This window comes from Tyto alba, unplaced genomic scaffold (assembly GCF_018691265.1).
Source record: "Tyto alba isolate M040663 unplaced genomic scaffold, T.alba_DEE_v4.0 Super-Scaffold_16, whole genome shotgun sequence".
Classification (NCBI taxonomy): domain Eukaryota; kingdom Metazoa; phylum Chordata; class Aves; order Strigiformes; family Tytonidae; genus Tyto; species Tyto alba.
This window is the reverse complement of record NW_024881278.1, coordinates 26,084,788-26,103,364: the sequence shown is the minus strand read 5'-3', so window position 1 is coordinate 26,103,364 and position 18,577 is coordinate 26,084,788. Positions and strand designations below refer to the sequence as shown.

The window sequence follows — 18,577 nt, the reverse complement described above, 5'->3', positions numbered from 1 at the left end:
GATTTTGCTCCCCCAAAAGCCCGTTCACACCTTTTTTTCTCCTAATTTTTTAAAGCTACCTTTTGCCCTTCTATATTTACATCGTGCTTTAAGAAATCAGAAAACATTTTCCTTCCTTGATAGTTTTTAAACTGCTATGCCAGATGTCAAATGATGAATAGGCATAGTGGCATAGATTTATCCCCATTGCAGATATTCTTGAAGTAAATGCAGGAGGTTGTTTTTCCCACCACAACTACAATTTTCTTGTACGTATTCACACACATGCATCATTTAATAAAGGCAGCTGGCACTGAGGAACACTGCCAAATTAACAGACTTCTAGTTGTCCCCAGAACAGGTATAATACCTTGTTTGTGCCGTGGTAGTTCATAGAGGGGACAGCTGACACTGAGGTGCCATTGTGCTAGCTGCTGTACAGACAGACAGTGGTCCTGTCTTCGTTACAAAAGCTAAGGCTCCAATTCTAACTCAAGAGGTACTGACCTTAGTCTGTGGCTCATTCGCACATAAAAACCTTTCATTTGGATGTGGCAGGGTTTTCAGTGAGGTTTAACAGCTCTGTGTGGGAAACCCATCAGCTCCAGTTTTTGTACTATGTAAATGTCAATGCATGGCATGGCGCTACTTCCAAAAAGAGGCAATGACATCTAGCACATGCAGGTCAAAGAGATACTGTACAATGTCACTGGCTTGAGATGATCAAGGCAGGAGTTGGATTTGAGTCAATGATTGACATTTTGAAGGTCTGTGTCTACCAGTCCAGGGCTTCCAAAATATTCACTCCTCCATGTACAAGTATAGGTTTCCTAGGCCCTAGTCTCATATGGGTAACTATCCTCTGCTTAAATCCTCCCCAGTCACACATGCAGCCCAAGAATAATCCCCTGTGAGTTGCCCCAAACACTTCTCCGGAGGCTTTGTTCAAAATACCTGAGAGAAAACTCAGACAAGAAGATACTGAGTCTGTGGATTTGGTCCCATAGTATATACCTAAGAAATTAAAGTGATAGAACAATACGAAAGGCTTCATGGAAAAAAGGGGCTCCCACAGTCTTGCTAATCATCCTCCTGATGCTAGCCATAGAAAAGTGAGCACCCACACTTTAACCAACTATATTTTTTATGAGCAACATGCCAAATGCTTTTCAGAATCAAGGCAATTAGGGACACAAATTGAGCCACTGTTCCTGACATCTACCTTTTCTTTTGAAAGAACATACCAGCAGCGCATTTCTCTCAATATTTAGACTCAATTTCTCCCATTATTCCTACTGGTTTCATTATACCCCTGTTCTAGACAATACCCTCAGAAATTAGAATATTTTCATAATATACATCACAGGCTAGACATAACGAAGTCTTAAAATCCAGCAGTTGTGCATTCTGTGCATGAATGAAGTAAACGGATAATACTCAGAAGTCACATTGCCTCTGATGTTCCATGACCTGCACTGCCTTTCAGAAGTCCTCCCATCTCTGATTTTGTGTGGGTTACATACATGGAAATACCCTCCTGCTTTGTCTTCAGTCTTTCAGAGACATCATCATTTTCCTCGCATTTGTTGTTTAGCAAGGTCTTCTATTTTAGTATTGTTACATACTCATTTTTATTAGTAAATCTTGCCACAAGTTATATCATTTTTGTCAGAACTGAAGCCTCCCAAGCTCCTGAGACCCTAGTTCCCATGCTCCCTAACAGAGAATCATCATTCATAGCAGACTAACCATTAATGTTGCAGAGTTGAAATTTTACACATGAAACTCCTTGTCATAATATACCACACAGGCAAAAATTAATGGAAGATGAAAAAATGATTGTCTGTCTGTATGGACAACAAGAATTTCCAGAAATTATAAAGATACATGGAATCAAAGACTAATGCTCTGACTAGTTGGAGATAAATGCTCTCTCTCCCTTGACTCTTCCCAGGCTTTAACAGAAACACTTTCCTCTCTTCAAAAGCATTCCACTAAACACAGTGATATTGTGTTCAAGCCTCCAGCCTCCCTTGCACAGTCCCCGTCTTATATTAGCCACAAATTTACTTTTGTCTGAGGCAGCACAGCCTTGTTTTCCTCACAGACTCAGAATTGTGGCACTGCTATAGCAGAAAACTTGATCTCCATGTCAAAGATCCCACTAGATCATGACTTCAGCATACCAATCACAGAACTGTTTAGATTGGAAGACATCTCTTGGTATCATCTAGTACCAAGTCTCTGTTCAAGCTGGGTCAGTTAGAACAGGTTGCACAGGACTCTACCCAGTACACTTCGTACCTTAATGTGCAAAATTAGAAAAGAAAATCTCCAATTCACACAGATGTTTAAAATCCATGGCACAAAGCAAAACAGAAAAAGGATGGGCACCCATCCACCCTCCAGTCTTTCTTCAGGTAATGCATCAGACCTGAAGTTCAAAGACAGCAGCCTCCTGTTGATGAGGATCTTAGTCTTACACCTGGGTCCTTCAGCTCCAGCACCAGACATGCCTTCTGTCATGCTAAGGACTCCTACAGTGCCAGATGGAAACATGGACAAACTTCCCCATGCGTGTGATTTTGCATCCATCTCCAATAAGGAAAGATGGATTTGTATAGAATAACCAGATACTATTTAAGGAGAACTGAATGTAAAGCTTATACCTTTAAGGGAGTTTTGACATATTAAAGACAAACTAGCAGATATAAAAAGAGGGGGAAAAAAAAAAAATCTGTCTTTCTCATCACACTGCTGCTTGTCAACGGAGTAACGATAACTAGCTGCAGCCAGAATCACCCAGGTTCTAAAGGGTCCTGTTACCTCTGGAGTCTAAAGTCCTGAAATACACGTGATAATACAAAACCTCCACCCTGTTAAAGTGGAGTTCCTCTTAGTTTTGCTTACAGAAGAGAAATTAGCCTGCTATCATATGATCAAAAGTAATTAAATTAAGAATCATCTGGGAGTTTACAAAAGAGAAAGGAATCTTACTTCTAAGGCAGAACAAATCTCTCCCAACAGGCTTCACTTAATGGCTGTACTGTCCTAAATAAAACAAATACACCAATGGGGTGGTTTGGTGCAGTGGAGGGTGTGTGCGTGAGGAACAGCAGCGAAGACAAAGATACAACTGACCACAGGCAACTCCCAGTTCCAAGCTTGAATCAAGAATGCACACAGGCTGGAGGGCATCATTCCCAATCTCCCTCGGGGAGGGAGGGAGTTTACCTCCAGGGAGGTAGCTTCCCCGGCAGAGGCCAGTGCTGCCTGTGCTGCTGCATATGAGGCTGTTTGCAACACAGGCTCATTCACTTGAGCCCAGGCACTCCAGGGAATCTCTGCAACTATGTAAAGCCCCTTGCAAGTGCCTTGGAAAGAGACTTCGCTGAGTTGGTCTTACTCATTGGTTCCTGGCACAAAAGCAGAAAGGGATGATGAGCTCACCAACGACTACTGATATCTCTGCTATGGGGAACTGAATTTCATTTCCTCAGACTTCAGATTGGAGAAATGAAGCCAGTGCTCACCTTCTCCCCACCACACTGCCTACAGAGCTGCTGCTAGAGACATGGGCATCCTACAGCACGGGGCTCTGCTGCTGGCTCTTCTCTGTCCCAACTGCTTGGCTTTAGTAAAAAACATTTTACTAAGTTTCCCCAGTGTTATTTTTCCAGGTCAACAATTGCTACAGTTGCCATGGGACACTGCCGGATCTTGAATGAGGGAGATGCCATCCTCCCAGTTATAAGAAACTCTGAATTAGAAAGAATAGGAAAATAAGGGAGATTGCGACATTGAAAGGTAGTTTTGAGCCATGGAACAACATGAGGAAAAAGGAAGGAGTGAGTCAAACCGACCTTCAAATTAGCACCTAACTCCTCTCCCACATTCTCCTTTATTTTTTTTTCAGAGATATTCAGCATTAGAGGGACAATTTATGCTAATAAAACAGGCTGTAATGCTTGCTCTCTCCTCAATAAAAGCAGCAGAGTTAGAGATTAAGTTCAGTTTAGTCTTCAAACATCCACAAGTGAGATATGACTGCACAGACTAGATCTGGGTTTTACATTTGGCATCATTCAACAGCTAAAGTTCCAGCCAGAACAGCCCTAGTTTGGAAAAGTTTTCTAAAGTCTTTCTTTGTCCCATTGCTATTATTATTTTCCTTTTTAATTTTCATAACTATTCTACCTTCAAACTCCTTTCACCATTCCCTTGCAAATGGCTACAATTCAAACCCAGGGTTCATAACCCTTGAACATTGTCCTGCTTGATATAGCAGCTGCCCGCCTGAGTTGGTGAAAGCAGTGATGGGCCAGTGGGACACCACACTCCTCAAAGCCCTTGTTTTCCACTCCTGCCCCATGCTGAAGACAGCAAAATTCCTATTTTTGTTTGAATGCTGCACATTTAGTCAGACACATCATCTTCTGCAGTGGCCTAGAGTCTACTTAACAGTCAGTGGTTTCACTGATTTGACGGAAGCAGAGAGTCACTCTAGATAGCCAAGTCTTCAACGTTTTAACAGTACAGATGTCATTTTTGTTGAATGCTTACTTCATGCAGGCACAGGCAAACATGGTGACTGGCAACCCTCAGGATGCAAGTGGTGGGCGACATTAACCAGAGAACATGGAAACTGAGCTTCTATTATGAGGAACAATGACTGAACTTGATTTCCAGAAAGATGGGCTTAAGTTGGGTTACTGAGATCTTGAGAGGAAAGCACTAGGCTTACATAGAACAGCGAGGACATGAGTGGTGGGTGGGAGGAGGCACATGAGCGGTCCTCTTACTGTTTTAAATCTCCCTCATCCTTCTGTAATTCCATGAACAAATACATGTGTTTTGGACATACTGTTCGCATGGCAAAATTATGTTTATCTGCTGTCTACAGCTCCTGAAAAGAAGTTACAACTGTGGCCAAACCTGACTAGAACTGCAGAGATAACAGGGCACTGCCCTAGGCTTGAAGATCCTCTTTTGCAGGTAGAGTGAATCTGAGGACACTATGCAGAGACAAGTACAGTGAGGCTGGCTTCAGCACTGGGAAGGGTCACAAAGACACAAGTCAAAATACAGTTCAGACCAAACCCACAGAGCACAGCTGAACTCCCTGCACTCTCATCTGTCCCATATTAGTTCTCTTGCAGCAGTCTGCATCAAACCCCCTTTTCTAAATCTCCCCCTCCTCTTCCCAGAGCTATGCTGAGATGATTTTGCAGGGGAAGACTAAAGATAAAAACACAAATGACTTTGCAAAATAAAACAAACCTCCCAATGCTTCACCATTGCTCTAGAGAAATATGGTATATAACATCAACAAGCCTATGGTGAATGAACATGTGGAATCCATAGTTAACAGAAACAGCAGCCATCTGATGTCCTCCAATCATAGGGAACTGAATGCAGCTGATGCCTACAACTGAGACTCCTATCCACCATGGGTCTGGATAAGAGTATCTGGGCAAATATTGTTAGAAGAACAAAATCAAGATCATCCTTTTAAATTCCACTCGAGACAAACCTTGAAAAGGCAGTACTTGCAAAGAGACTAAAACAAACTCTGTTCCACCCAGTACAGATCAATGGTATAAGTACCCACATACATGTACATACTTCTCCCACCAGCCATTAAACTTCTGTGGCAACAGAAGACACAAAAGGAATACTACCAACTGAAAAAAAATAGACTTAAAGCCTCCTAGGCAGAAAACACCTAGACTCTGGTCCTTAGCACCCAAAATACTCTAAATCTGAGAGCTCCATTCAGTTTATTTATGCCCAAAGTCATAGTAAGAACCAGACTCTCTTTGTATAAATATAGCTGCAGTTGCATTGGGAGCCATGATTTTATAGGGCATGATGTTAGAAATTACAGACAGAAAAAAGTCATTACAGTTCTCACTCAGCAGGTGGATGGGGTATGGTAACAAAGGTGTTAACACTGAAGTAGAGCCTTTAATCCTCCCAATTTTCTCCTTGCCTTCCCAGACCAGTGTGTGTTACAAAATAAGACTGCTTCTGCATTACAGCAGCCGGGCGAATGCTGCATCTCCATGCTGTGATATGTATAATCCTTTCTGGTAGCAAGAATTTTTACAGATTTCTCAAACTATTCCTATGTTGTTAGGTTAAGAGGCTGGTTAAGGTTTATAGCTCTTACTATGGTGACAAAAAAACATATGCTCCTCCAACACCACTTCTACCTGCAAGTGAAGCTTCCAGATGTGCCACTTCTCAGTAAGTCTTCCAGCAAATTTCTTACTCTCCTCCCACCACTCAGTGTCTGCTCCGTACAAACACCCAGCACAGCCTGGCCTCAGCTGACAGTCACTTGCATGTGATGGACCCACACAATAAGTTTCTTGCCAGCTCTGTTACTCTACTCATGACTTTGCTGATGGAATAAAGATTCATGGCTAACTCATATCAAAGTTTCAAGGGTTCTCTTGGAAGACTAGCATTCATCTGTTAACTTTCTCATCCTGTGTGGAGAGGTAGCATTTTACATACATAGTTCAGAAGGGAATTAGCACAGAAAACAGTGGTAAAATGTCAGGAAGCACCCTTCAGAAAGATGCAGCAACCTACAAAACGGTTGTGCTGCAAAGAGATCCCTTTGCAAAAGAGGTCAGTTCCTCTGACAGCTCACAGCACAGAGCCCTGGCATTCCCCTGGCTCGCACCCTGCAGGAGCAGTGTTACTCAGCAGTGCTGACACCACAAAGCACAGCAGTCCAGAAAGACAAGAAGGAACCTGAAGGACTGAAGACCATCACAGGGCCTCATCCACCCTGCATTAAGATAAAGTGACTTAGCTCTATCTGTAATTGAGAGCCCATTTGCTGCTGAACCTCAGCTCCAAACTCAGTCCGATTAAAAGCAGCACTATTTATCACAGGCTGACAACCCTCTCAGACATAAGGGGAAGACAATACAAGGGACACCTAGAACTGCAGAGGCACCTGTACCACATCTAATCTTATCTGTAATGCATGTACTGAGAGAGGGGAGGATGCGAGATGGCTGCTCACACCAGTGCCAAACACTCCTGCTTTGGCCACAGGGATTTACATACACACCTCCTGACTCACACCTCATCCCCACTAGCCTCAGTTATTACATTGCTGTGATGAGAAGAGGTCCCTTTGCACTGGCCAGCTTCTCTGACAACTCCACATCACTGCATGGGTCCCCTCCACCAGGAAAGTAGAGATGACAGCAGCTGGAATAAACAACACATCTGGTAACAGTTTTTCCATTCCCTCCTCAAAAGACCCAGAAAGGGAAACTGCCATTTCCCTGAGATACTTCATTAGCTGAGGAGAAGCTGCCTGTGTTGGGAGACCTCACTTGACACTCACCTCTGCTCAGCCATAAAGAACTACATTAGCCAGATTTTCAAACACAAGGAACAATGCCTTACAGTCAGGCTGCAAAATGTACTTGGAGCACAAGACATTTCAGACTTCTCCTCTAAAAATCCCACATTAACCCTTCTGAGTGCAAGTGGACACGAGCTGTTTCATCTCTGTGGATTTACACCAAATTTCTTGTGTTTTATCATGGAGCAAGCCAGTAACATAGAATAATCCTTCAAGACCAGATCTTTGATCCATCTGATCAAGCATCTTTAAAGTAGGAGTAAGGACTGTGTAAAAACTTGCAATGGCTCTCACTGCACCAGATCCTTTCCTGATAGGCATTCTGTGATTCCAGGTGGTTCCTAGTTGGAATCATCTAGACAGAGGTCTTGTCTTCACCCCACACATGGAGGGATGGCCAAGGGATGAGTGGCACAAAGAATTTGAATGTTTACTCTCTCCTCCAATATATGAGGCAGAAAGTACATAATTAAATTTGTAAGAAGAAGGTTCTAAACAAGCAACAGGTGATCCTTCAGCAACATGTAGTCAAGGTGTGGAACTTTTTGCCACAGGATGTTCTGGATGCAAAGACCTAACATAAATTTGGTGGGGAGAAGTGGACTGGTTTCTGTAAAAGAAATCCACTGTGCTACTAATGCACAGACAGCAGTTGTGTCTCAAGAAGTCCCCAAGACAAAAATATGTGTTGTTCTCAGTCTCCCCTAGGTGCTCACCTCTGGAGCCTACAGGAGATAGGATACTGGGGTAATCAGCCTGTAGGTGTAACACAGGATGGGTGCTCTTAGCCCCATTCATGGAAGCAGGCCGCACGGCATATGCATTTACTTGAAATGTCACAACACAAGGGGATGCAAAGAACAAAATCCAACAGTGTTCTTGCAGATCCAATTCACCTCACTCATCACAGATAGCTACTGAGCCAGCGTCCAAGCACCACATACTAAATCGGCACCTCCACGTACCATTTCAGGAGCAAGATGGGAAAAATTTAATTGCACTGTAGCCTTCTGCAAAATACCACTGAGGGGATTCCTAAGAATGTCTTGTTCTATCCAAGCCAGAATAAAGGGTTTTCTATGAACAAAAATGTATACATGGAAACTGATGATTTTTTTTAAGCCTCTAAATTATTTCACTTTATATGCTCCACACCAAATACTACTGTTCTCTCCTGTTAATTATCCTTTGGCCAAAGAACTTCTATTTCTTCAGAATAACCAACTCCTAGATATAAAGAAAAAAATTGAAAAAACAAAACCCACACACAGAAACAGTCTGGCTGCAGACAACTGTCTGGAACAACCACTTGGCTTTCTGTGTAATAACTGGGTGACAGGATATGGAAGGATTATTTTATATTTTCCCAGCTTACATCCAGACACACTCTCAGCAAACTGGGGGATCTAGCTGCCTGTCTGGCACCTTTCCTCAACATGGGAAATTCCCTGTTCAACCAAAGGAAATTTTCTTCTCATCTTATGCCCATATAGAGCTTGGCAGATTGTGGCCTCCGATGCCAAGTAAGGACATCAGTTAAATAAAAAATAGCCTGCAACATGGAAACAATGTGACCCCATTAGGAAGGAGTAAAATGAAACCGATTTCTGAGCAATATGAGTGTGAGGTGATAAGATTTTTATGCCATCAGCAACTTGAACTCTGTGATCTCCTTGAAATCAGTGGCTCAAAACCAGGTTTGTAGCCCAGTCAAATCAATTAATCAGCTACCCAAGGCTAATCAAAAGTTTGCTCCCTAGAAATGTCAGAAACCAAGGTCTGCCTGCTCTCATTGTGGACATTACAGAATATTGAGGTATTTGGGAATACTTTATCCAGGCATCTCCTGTCCTTTCATAAATCTAAATTCAGATAAGGACCATCTACCTTGCAGACAGGCAACCTCAGTTCAATCCATCCCTGAAATGGGAGACATGACTAGTAAAATACTCCTCAGGTCACCTAGGCTCAGGCACTGTCTTCCTCTTTTCCTCAGATGTTTCTAACCCTGAACTCTTAGGTCTTCTCATATGGGCTGATGATGGAACAAAGGCTGGGAAGTGATCCCAATCAAAGCTGTAAAGAGCTTTTCTCAGGCACATTTGCTGGGTACAATGACCAACCAACACAGTCATGCCAGTCCCACATGATAGCAGCTCATTGAGGAAGGCAGCCCATAGCTTCACAGTCTACTATGCCTGAAGGACAGCTCCCCAGGTTTCACCACATCTCCTTGCTGACAACACTCATTTAAAGGTGCATACCAGTGAGGTAGAGGCATTGATCTATGTTCCCAGCACAAGCCCTGGCAAGCTGAAGGGTCTCTGCAGCAGGACTATTTCTACAGTGAGCCTGGATGGTGGGCTGGCTGTCTAAGAGTACTGGGGGAAGAGAGGACTGGAAACAAAGACTGGTCCACAACAGCTGCTTTCAAAGCTGATAGTCACCCACAGAACCTTCTCTGGACTTTTAGCTCCTGCCACCCCCAGACAATATTCTCACATGCTAACTCAGAACAACTAAGACCACCCAGGATTTGGATTATTGCATATGCAGTTATGTGGCAGCTTTGGTGCCAATCTTCCAAGCAAGATACTTTATTACTTCCAGGTCCACTGGAAAGTTTTCCTAAGTGTCCAAAGTATTTTACCCTCCATGAAGCCATCAAGGCTGGACTAGAGAGGCAACCATGTGAGATCTTCACATGATTTACCCACACCAGGGTACTCTGTTGTAGCATTCCCATTCTGATAGTTCTGTCTTGAAGAGAGAACAGCAAAAGTTCACCTGGTCAAGTGCTTGGTGTTCTGCAGTAATTAGAGGAGGAAGAGACTACTCACATGTAAGATCCACTCCCTCTGCCTCAGCCAGCTCCCGAGATGCCCCAGCCTCAAAATGCATGTCCTATAACAACTGAACAATTCAGTATGATGTATATACCAAGGTATACATGGAGGCCAGGTTAATGTCCAAACAAACCAGGCCACAGCAGGGAAAATGTTATAGTGGGCCTGGAAAGTGAGAACATAGCAAGAAAGGGAAGAAATGCCCAGAGACACCCTGAGCTGTCCACCCCCAAGGAGTGACCAAGCTGGTCCAGAAGACACCTTTGAACTGTGGTTTGCCTGCGTGCCATGTCCCCACAGCTTGGGCAGGCCTGTGCCCAGGCTGGCATGGAGACAGCTCTGCACAGGGCACGTCAGGTCATACATCCTCTACATCCACTTTTAGACCTGGGTCACAGCAGAGTTCATACTGCACAGGGAATGCTTTCTGTGCAGATAAAGGTCACAACTAATTGGCTTTTCTCTAAATCTTTGCCTGGGTGTTCATGCTGAGCAGTTGTGGGTGGTGCTGGTGCTATTCAAAAACAGCTTAGCTGGCTGACTCTGCTGGTCAATGGTGGCGACAGGACAAACAGGCTCTGCCCACAGCCACGTACAACAGTTACTGCAGCAGAAAACAGCCCTGAGTGCACACATACCTGTGACGCTGGTTGCTAGGAAGAGTTGGATCGCCCAGCAACCCAAATCCCACTGAACCGGAGAGCAGGGGCTACAGATAAATGCATGGGGGTAGGAGATGTTGGCGCTGCCTGCACTGCGGGTGGGAGTGCATTTCCCACTGAAAGGGCAATACAGCCCTTGGTTCCCATACTGAGGCATCCCAACAACAGTTTTGTGACCCCAGGCATGCCCCAGGAACAGCCAGAGAAGCTGGCCAGACTAGCACACTACAGCAGCATGGTGCCCTGCCCACCCACCACTCCACAGATGCCTTAAGTGGATGCAGGTCTTGCTTTTTACTTTAAAACAAAGATGAATCCACTGTTTTGCAAGAGCCATAATTAAAATAATCACCTGGCTCTGCTTTCTATTTTCACTTCAAATACCAGCTATTTTCCTGCTCAGAAAAATTTTCAGCATCCCAAACAGTGCAACACCAATTCAGGAAGTGTAAGATGGTACATGACAACAGGAAACAAAGTAGAACTGCACAGTCTAGCAAAGCAAAATAAATTAATCTGTTTTCACTGAAATGCAGAAGTTAAATACCTAGTATTACATTTTCAAACTTCAATTTTTAATTCAAATAAAAATCAAGAATTAGGAAATACAAGGGAAATAATGAGGTTTCTTCATGACACCAAGGGGTGGATTTTTTTTTTTTTTATTAATCTAGCCTATATTTTCCTATCAGTCATTAAGGGAGTCAGTTGAGAGGATGTCTCACTGAACTATCCCAATGTCAATGAACTTCCCATTATGCTGTATTTGCAATATCTGCAATTTGTCTGATGTCACACTCTCCGGAATTAAGTCATTACAGGAGACTATGAGTGCTGGATGTCTGCACAGGAAAGATGACAATCATTGAAGATTCAGACCTTAGAAACCAAGCAGAAAGAATTGCAAACCTATTATTTTACAATGCCTCTGGCAGAAGTCTCAAAAACTTCAGGTTTCTGAGTGTCAGGGATTGCCTGTTCTATTCTTTGCCTTGGTTAAGTATCTATCACAGCATTTCTAACCCATTAAAGTAATTTTAGTCCAAATTATCACAGGCCTAACTTTAGACCTAGTTATAGATACTCCAATAGCCAAAACTGTGCTTATACTCTTACATTAATGCAAATGCTTGTGCCCCTTCTGAGTGAGATTAAGACAAACCAGAAGCATCTGATGTTACCAGGTGTTGGCAAGAGGAAAAGCAAAGCTTTGATGTTAAAAACCCACCTGTATCCCAGAAAGCCAGCTGTGCCCTGGGCTGCATCAAGGAAATTGTGGCCAGCAGGCCAAGGGAGGGGATTGTCCTCCTCTACTCTATTCTCATGAGACCTCACCTGGAGCCCTGCGTCCAGCTCTGGGGCCTCCAACACAAGAAGGACACGGACCTGTTGGAGCGAGTCCAGAGGAAGCCACAAGGGTGGTCAGGGACCTGGAACACCTCCCTTATGAGGACAGGCTGAGACAGTTCAGGTTGTTCAGCCTAGAGAATAAAAGGCTCCAGGGAGACCTTCTAGCAGCCTTCCAGTACTTAAACGGAGCCTCACAGGATTGATGGGGAGGGACTTTTTACAAGGGCATGTAGTGATAGGACAAGGGGTAATGGCTTTAAACTGAAAGGCAATAGATTTAGATTAGATATAAGTAGTTGTTCTTTACTGTGAGGGTGGTGAGGCACTGGCACAGACTGCCCAGAGCAGCTGTGGCTGCCCCCTCCCTGGAAGGGTTCAAGGCCAGGTTGGACGGGGCTTTGAGCAACCCGATCTAGTGGAAGGTGTCCCTGCCCATGGCAGGGGGTATTGGAACTAGATGATCTTTAAGGTCCCTTCCAAACCAAACCAGTCTATGATTCTATGAAAACAGGGTCCTCCAGCCCTAGAGGAATGAACCTGTTTGGTGGGATGTGCTGAAAAGCCCATGAAGGAGAGAAAACCTTCATATACCACAGGAGACAGGACAAAGACAAATTTTCACTGCGCCAGGCTGCCTTCAGCCAGCTTGGAAACCAGTGGCTGGCTGAGCACATGACAAGAAGTCAACCCAAAGAAAGAAGGAAATTAATCTGTTCTCATTCATGGAAAGCGTAAGCCTTTACACAGATCTTTGAAAGTACACCCACTGTGCATCAATAATAATGATGCTACTTCACTCTATTAGTCTGAGGAGACAAAATTTAAGTAACATACTCCTGGCTCTGCACAATAACCAGCTACCACTGGGACACTGACTCAAAAGTCACTGCCTGCAAGCCTGAGGCTCACTTTGCACAGCCAACTGAACCTCATTCTTATAGGAAGGACCAGGATGATTCCTAGTCACTTGTCAGGGCTGGCTAGCCAGACCAGAGTGTCATAGCTGATTCCAGATGCATATGACAGCAGAAAATAATTGATATGACTTGCTAGTCCCCAGCACTGTGTATGCACGTGTACAAGCTGCAAGGGTACATGATGTCATCTGACACAGTGGCTTTGTTAGTCCATCTCTCCCTTGTAAGCAAGCGTAAGGCTAAAATTATGTAGCAAAGAAATGCAGTTCTCTGTCACCAGACCCACATATGACTCCATTTCATTGATCAACATTAAGGAAATTACAAACATGTCTTAATTACCTCTGCCCAAGACAAAAAGGAATATGCCAAATACATAAGTAATTTAACAACTTTTGTTGATTGGAACATCAATTGTATCACCTCCAAAGTTGTTTATGTCAACAGCAAAGCAGGAATGGAATTGCCACCCTTAAAGTGCTCGGTTTTTTTCAGCTACATGTTCTAGCCAGTTAATTTTTTAACACACCACAATCCAACTGTTTCGTTCTGATAACACCTAGGGCCACTAATTAAGGGCTTAGTTTGACTAGCAATGCACAGACTTGTTCCAACCAGATGCTCCCTGCCCCAAGGAGCTTGCTTGCAAGCAAAGCTTAGAAAATAGACACCTACACTTAAGCCACTACACAAATATGCAAGGGCACAAGAGTTAAGGGATTTGGAAAAAATGCATTTGTGTGAGAAACCACTACCTCAAGTTGCAGGGATGAACAAGACGTTTCATTTGTAGAAAACTCACCGAGTCAGTTGGAGAGTACTTCTAAGGGCGCAATATCAGTACTCCATCACATAAACCTACATGCAACCTCAGGATATGCATTTTAAAAGCTCCTTGAACAATTTTACTCATAGTTCAGGAAGGGCTTCCCAGGGATACTAGTCCAAAACTAAGAAAGAAAATAAAAAACTGTACTAGACTGTAATACTGGACAAACAATGAAAAATTCATGCCTTGAATTACAGTCCTCTCTCACTTTCCTTATTTGAAGTATTGCACTACAGTATGGGGGAAGGCCCTGTTCTCACTCCTCTCTCCTGTCCCACAAAGTCTGCTCTGGAACAGACCCAGCTGCCAGCTGCTATCAAATATAAGCCCTAACCTGTAAAGTCAGATCTGCTTTGGGCTCTCAATTTCTAACAGCCAGCTAAAAACCGGAGGTTCCTGAATCTAGCCTAATCTCTAGCAAATAACACCAGACCATTGAAGCAAGAGGTGGCACAACAGGCTGAGACACAAGGCTCCAATTCACAACCCTGTCTTGGATTTAGCTGCAGCAGCTGAAGGACTCTAAGCTAATGGGCCCGACTATGAACCATAACAGCTCAGGAGTAGCCATGCTGCCACTTTGCTGCCCCTGCCTACAGGAGCACAAGTGTCCAGTGGGGAGACAGTAAGGTCAGCAGGACCAGTCTTCCAAGGTTAAGGGTTCAGATTTGAACCCGAACTACCACACTTCACAGCCTACCCACCCTTATCAGAAACCGCTGGCAGCACACACTAACCCAACAGCAGGTAAAATGTCAGTCAATCTCTCCCTTCCCATTACGGTGACTTCTGGTGGAAGGGCAATTAAGGGACACTAACTTCCTCGGCAACATCAGCACAAACCAGGAGACTTCTTGAGTCACAGGCCTCTGAGTAGCCTTAGCTGTCAGCTGCCTAAATACCAAGGAAGAAAAGTCCATTACATCAACACCCAAAGTTTGTATATCTCCTGGTTTCACTTATAGGAAGCAATGGCAGACTCTCAGCTTCTTCAAGTGGGGGAAGACTAGGAAGACCTATCACAGCCACACTAAATCAATTTGGGGCATATGGCACCAAAATGAGATCTTTACAGTGAGCAGAAATCTCATCCTGAAAAGAGTCTCAAAGCTTGGATGCCAATCCAAGGTTGGTCAAATCTCCCAAACTTACAAAAATGAGTTGACAATTTACCCAAGGACAGCCTCCCAGGTCTTTGTCTAATGGTAATACTGTTGCAAACTAGAAAAACAACAGCATCTTGCTTTCCCTTGAATTTGAGGACTTACAACAAAGGTGATAAAGTGTAAAAGCAAGTGGGTAATGAAAGACAAGAGCAGCTAAGCATACTGTTTTTAAAGCTCAGAAAGCTCTTGGCTTGGGTGGTAGATGCAGATCAGCTCTTATTCTATCTAAATTAGTTGCTCATTCTCCACTTACACTACTACAGATCTGATTTTATGCTCACACCTAACTGACTTTTCACTAGGTTTCAATGACAGCAGACTGGACCTTTTAAATAACACACGTACCATACATGCCTGACTAGGTACAGACCTGCACAGACACAGATCAATGTGAGGAAGGTGGGAAGGCAGAAGTCCGGTCTGTTTCTGGAAACCCCACATCACCTGAGGGCAGTAGAGGGAGATGGTACAGGACACTTGGCTTCATCGCAGGGTCCATGCACAGTGAAGCCACGGGGAGCTCCCACACCACTCGCTGCTTGTGACACCTATCCCGTGTCCACACCTGCAAGGAGATCTGGCCCAATACCTAAGAGAGAGCACTGAATGCTCTGTTAAGAGATCAGTACGCTGGTACAAGGCTTAACCAAGACCAGGCAACTACACATGGTCCCCAAAGGCCTACAAAATATATATAAACCCAGAGTTTGAAAGTCTGGCTTTCTGCCCATACACATGTATAACCAGTCATTGTACCACTCCCCACAGCAGGCTGCAATGATACTTCTGATGGTCTATGCATTAGCTTTGCAAGAAACAGTGCAAGCTTAAGCCTCTCTTCTCTATTGAGCCTACAAAAATGCAGACCACCTGTTTGCAGCATGAAACCTTGGCACCAATATGAACAAAATGGCTGCAGATACCCACTCCCGCAGGTTTTCCTGCATGCCTCCAAGCATCCTGAAGGCTGTATATACCCCTGAGAGCTCCTTCCAAAGATTCTCACAGTTTCACAACCTGAAGCTCTAAGAGACAAACAATAAAGCTAAAGGAGGCAATCACAGCCACAAGGCCCCAAAACAGTGTTCAAAAGAAATCACTCACTGCCTCTGCAGAGATATTCTGCACTGAATCAGTCCACCACAACCTAAAGCATTGTCCTTATTTCCAAAAATAAAATCTAATCCTGCCTCCCCCAAGAACCACAGAATGTGCAATCCCCACAGGAAGAAGTACATGGACATAGCAAACTTTGAGGAAACATCAGCACTGTTTCTGACAAAGTTGACATCAGCCTGTCCAGAGTGACTGCGCAGAAGTGCAGCCACACAGCAATCCGCCTCTGTGTAACACATACAAAAGACTCCGCTAGAGTCTGGTATACGGATCCCCAGCCCCCAACTCGGGCAACGAGGGCTGCTGCTTTCCCTAGATCCCTTCTTTGATTTGGGGCCAGGCACTACACTTCCCACACTACTGGCACCAATCCAGAGTAACTCTGCTGATTTCAGGGGGTATCCCTTGGTTCACAACACTTTCACCAAATCACAATCTGGTAATTTTTTGTAACTCACTTATCATGACTCCATTTTTATCCCATTGCATATGGCTCAAAAATTCCTCCTTGCATTTGGCAGGAAGGGCTTAGATATTCCTTATCCTGAATATGTGATCCTCATTTTTCTTCTGAACACTGATAAAGGACATATGCAGAGTCTGGAAAGCCATGGGTCAATACAGTGAAACAGACAGCAAACTTCAGCTCAGATTCCAGCCTTCAGGACCAGAAGGGAGAGAAATGCAAATAACATGCTGAAAGGCATTTTAGGCAAATCATGTTTGTACAGTACCTAGCACACTGGGGTTCTAAACCGGCAAGGTCTGGGAGGCTACAGATTGCACACATACAAAGGTAACTAGACAGGCAAATGCCTATGTAGTTAAATGTGAACCCCGTTAAAAGTAAGTACTTCTAAAGAACAAGCAGATACATCTGCCTTTATCCACCTTTCTGTATTACCTATTGAATTGTGCAGGCTAACTCTGAGAGCAAAGGAAGAGGACTTTAGTAACAGAAATAGAGCCTAGGCCAGTTCCTACTGAGCACACTAGCTGAGAGGAAACTGGCTCAGCATAATAAACATTGCAAGTTACCAGCTTCCCAAGGCCCCATTACTAGTTACCTGAAGGGTGCAAAAAAACAACCGAGACAAAACCGGCTATTCTCACCTTTAGCTGGAAAGGTTGAATTTCGTTCAAACTTTGGTTCCTGAGCTTTTTGGTGAGGATCTTCAGCATGGTACAAATCCGAGGAGCCAAGAAAGGGTTAAGTACACACACACACACGCATCTACATCTGCCGAGCCGCTGCTGCTACGCTTGGAGGAGCTCCGCAGAGCTCGCATGCGGCACCCCCAGGTACGCGGCGGGGGGGGGAGCTGCGGCCAGCCCGCTTCCAGCTGCGCCCCTCTCTCCTCCGCCACCGCGCTCCGTCCTGCAGCCCTCCGCGAGGGGAGGGAGAGGGAATTCCCCCTTCCACAGCCTGAAGGAAAAAACAAATAAATACCAAACTTCTTTGCTTTCCACCCCCTCCCCGGTTACGCTTCAGAAAGGAGGGAGGTACCAGCTGGCAGCGTGCTGCAAGGGACAAGAGACGCCCGGCGCAGAGTGTTTATTGAGGGGCGGCAGAGCCCCCCAGCCGAGGCCCCGGGCCCCGCTCCCGGCACCGCTCCCGCCGGGCACGGCCCCCCCGGCCGGGCCGCCCCGCGCCCCCGGGCCGCCCCGCGCCTCTGCCCGCGACGGGAAACTTGTAACAAACGGCGCGGCAGGCGCGGCGCCCATTGGCCGGCTGGGGCGGGACGGGGCGGGGCCTCCGCTTAAAGGGCCCCCGCCGGCCTGAGCGCCGGTGTCCGCTCCTCCGGCGCGGGGGGGGGGGGGGGGGGATGCCCGGGGGTGACCTGCCTGCCCCGTGCCCCGATTCGGCGCCCCCGCTGGCGCGTCCCCTCCCGAGTCCCTGGAGCCTCCCCGGGAGCCTTTTCCCGCAGCGACCGGCACCGGCTCCGGCTGCCCCCGGGCGCAAGCAAAGTGCTCGGGCTCCGTGGCCCGTCCCCCAGCACCTCGCCGGCGGAACAGCCCGTAGGTGCCGGGGCCCGGCCGGTACGCTCCCGGCGCCCCTGAGCCCACGGGAAGCCGCCGGCCTGTTTGCCAGCAGCAGCGACAAAGGGCTTTCAGCCGCTGCCAACTCCACGCCAGCGATAAACTCCTCGTGTCTAGGTGAAAGGTCCCTTTTGGCCATTACCAGTCCCTGGGGGCCAGCAGAGCCTTTTGTCCCAACCTTTCTCCTGGGACAAGCTCGGGAGCGTTGAGGAGGTCTCTGCTTGTGTACAAATTCCAGAGGCGTAGCTTCCCTGTGCTCAGCCAGCACGCCTGTAACGA

General features: G+C 45.5%; 1 protein-coding gene across 5 annotated transcripts in view; it reads right to left on the bottom strand.

Moving 5' to 3' along the window:
• The window catches only part of LOC104369584, a 60,741-nt gene extending 42,846 nt beyond the window's left edge, over positions 1-17,895 (bottom strand). For 2 of the 5 annotated variants that reach the window (XM_009977128.3, XM_032985301.2), the window contains exon 1: positions 17,372-17,893. In XM_009977128.3, the coding sequence (XP_009975430.2) occupies positions 17,372-17,440 (69 nt within the window). In that variant the 5' untranslated portion in view covers positions 17,441-17,893. Of the gene's footprint in view, positions 1-17,371 lie in introns of all 5 variants that reach the window. The other 3 variants (XM_042789815.1, XM_032985302.2, XM_032985300.2) reach the window with 3 other exon arrangements.
• Between the last annotated feature and the right edge of the window lie 682 nt (positions 17,896-18,577).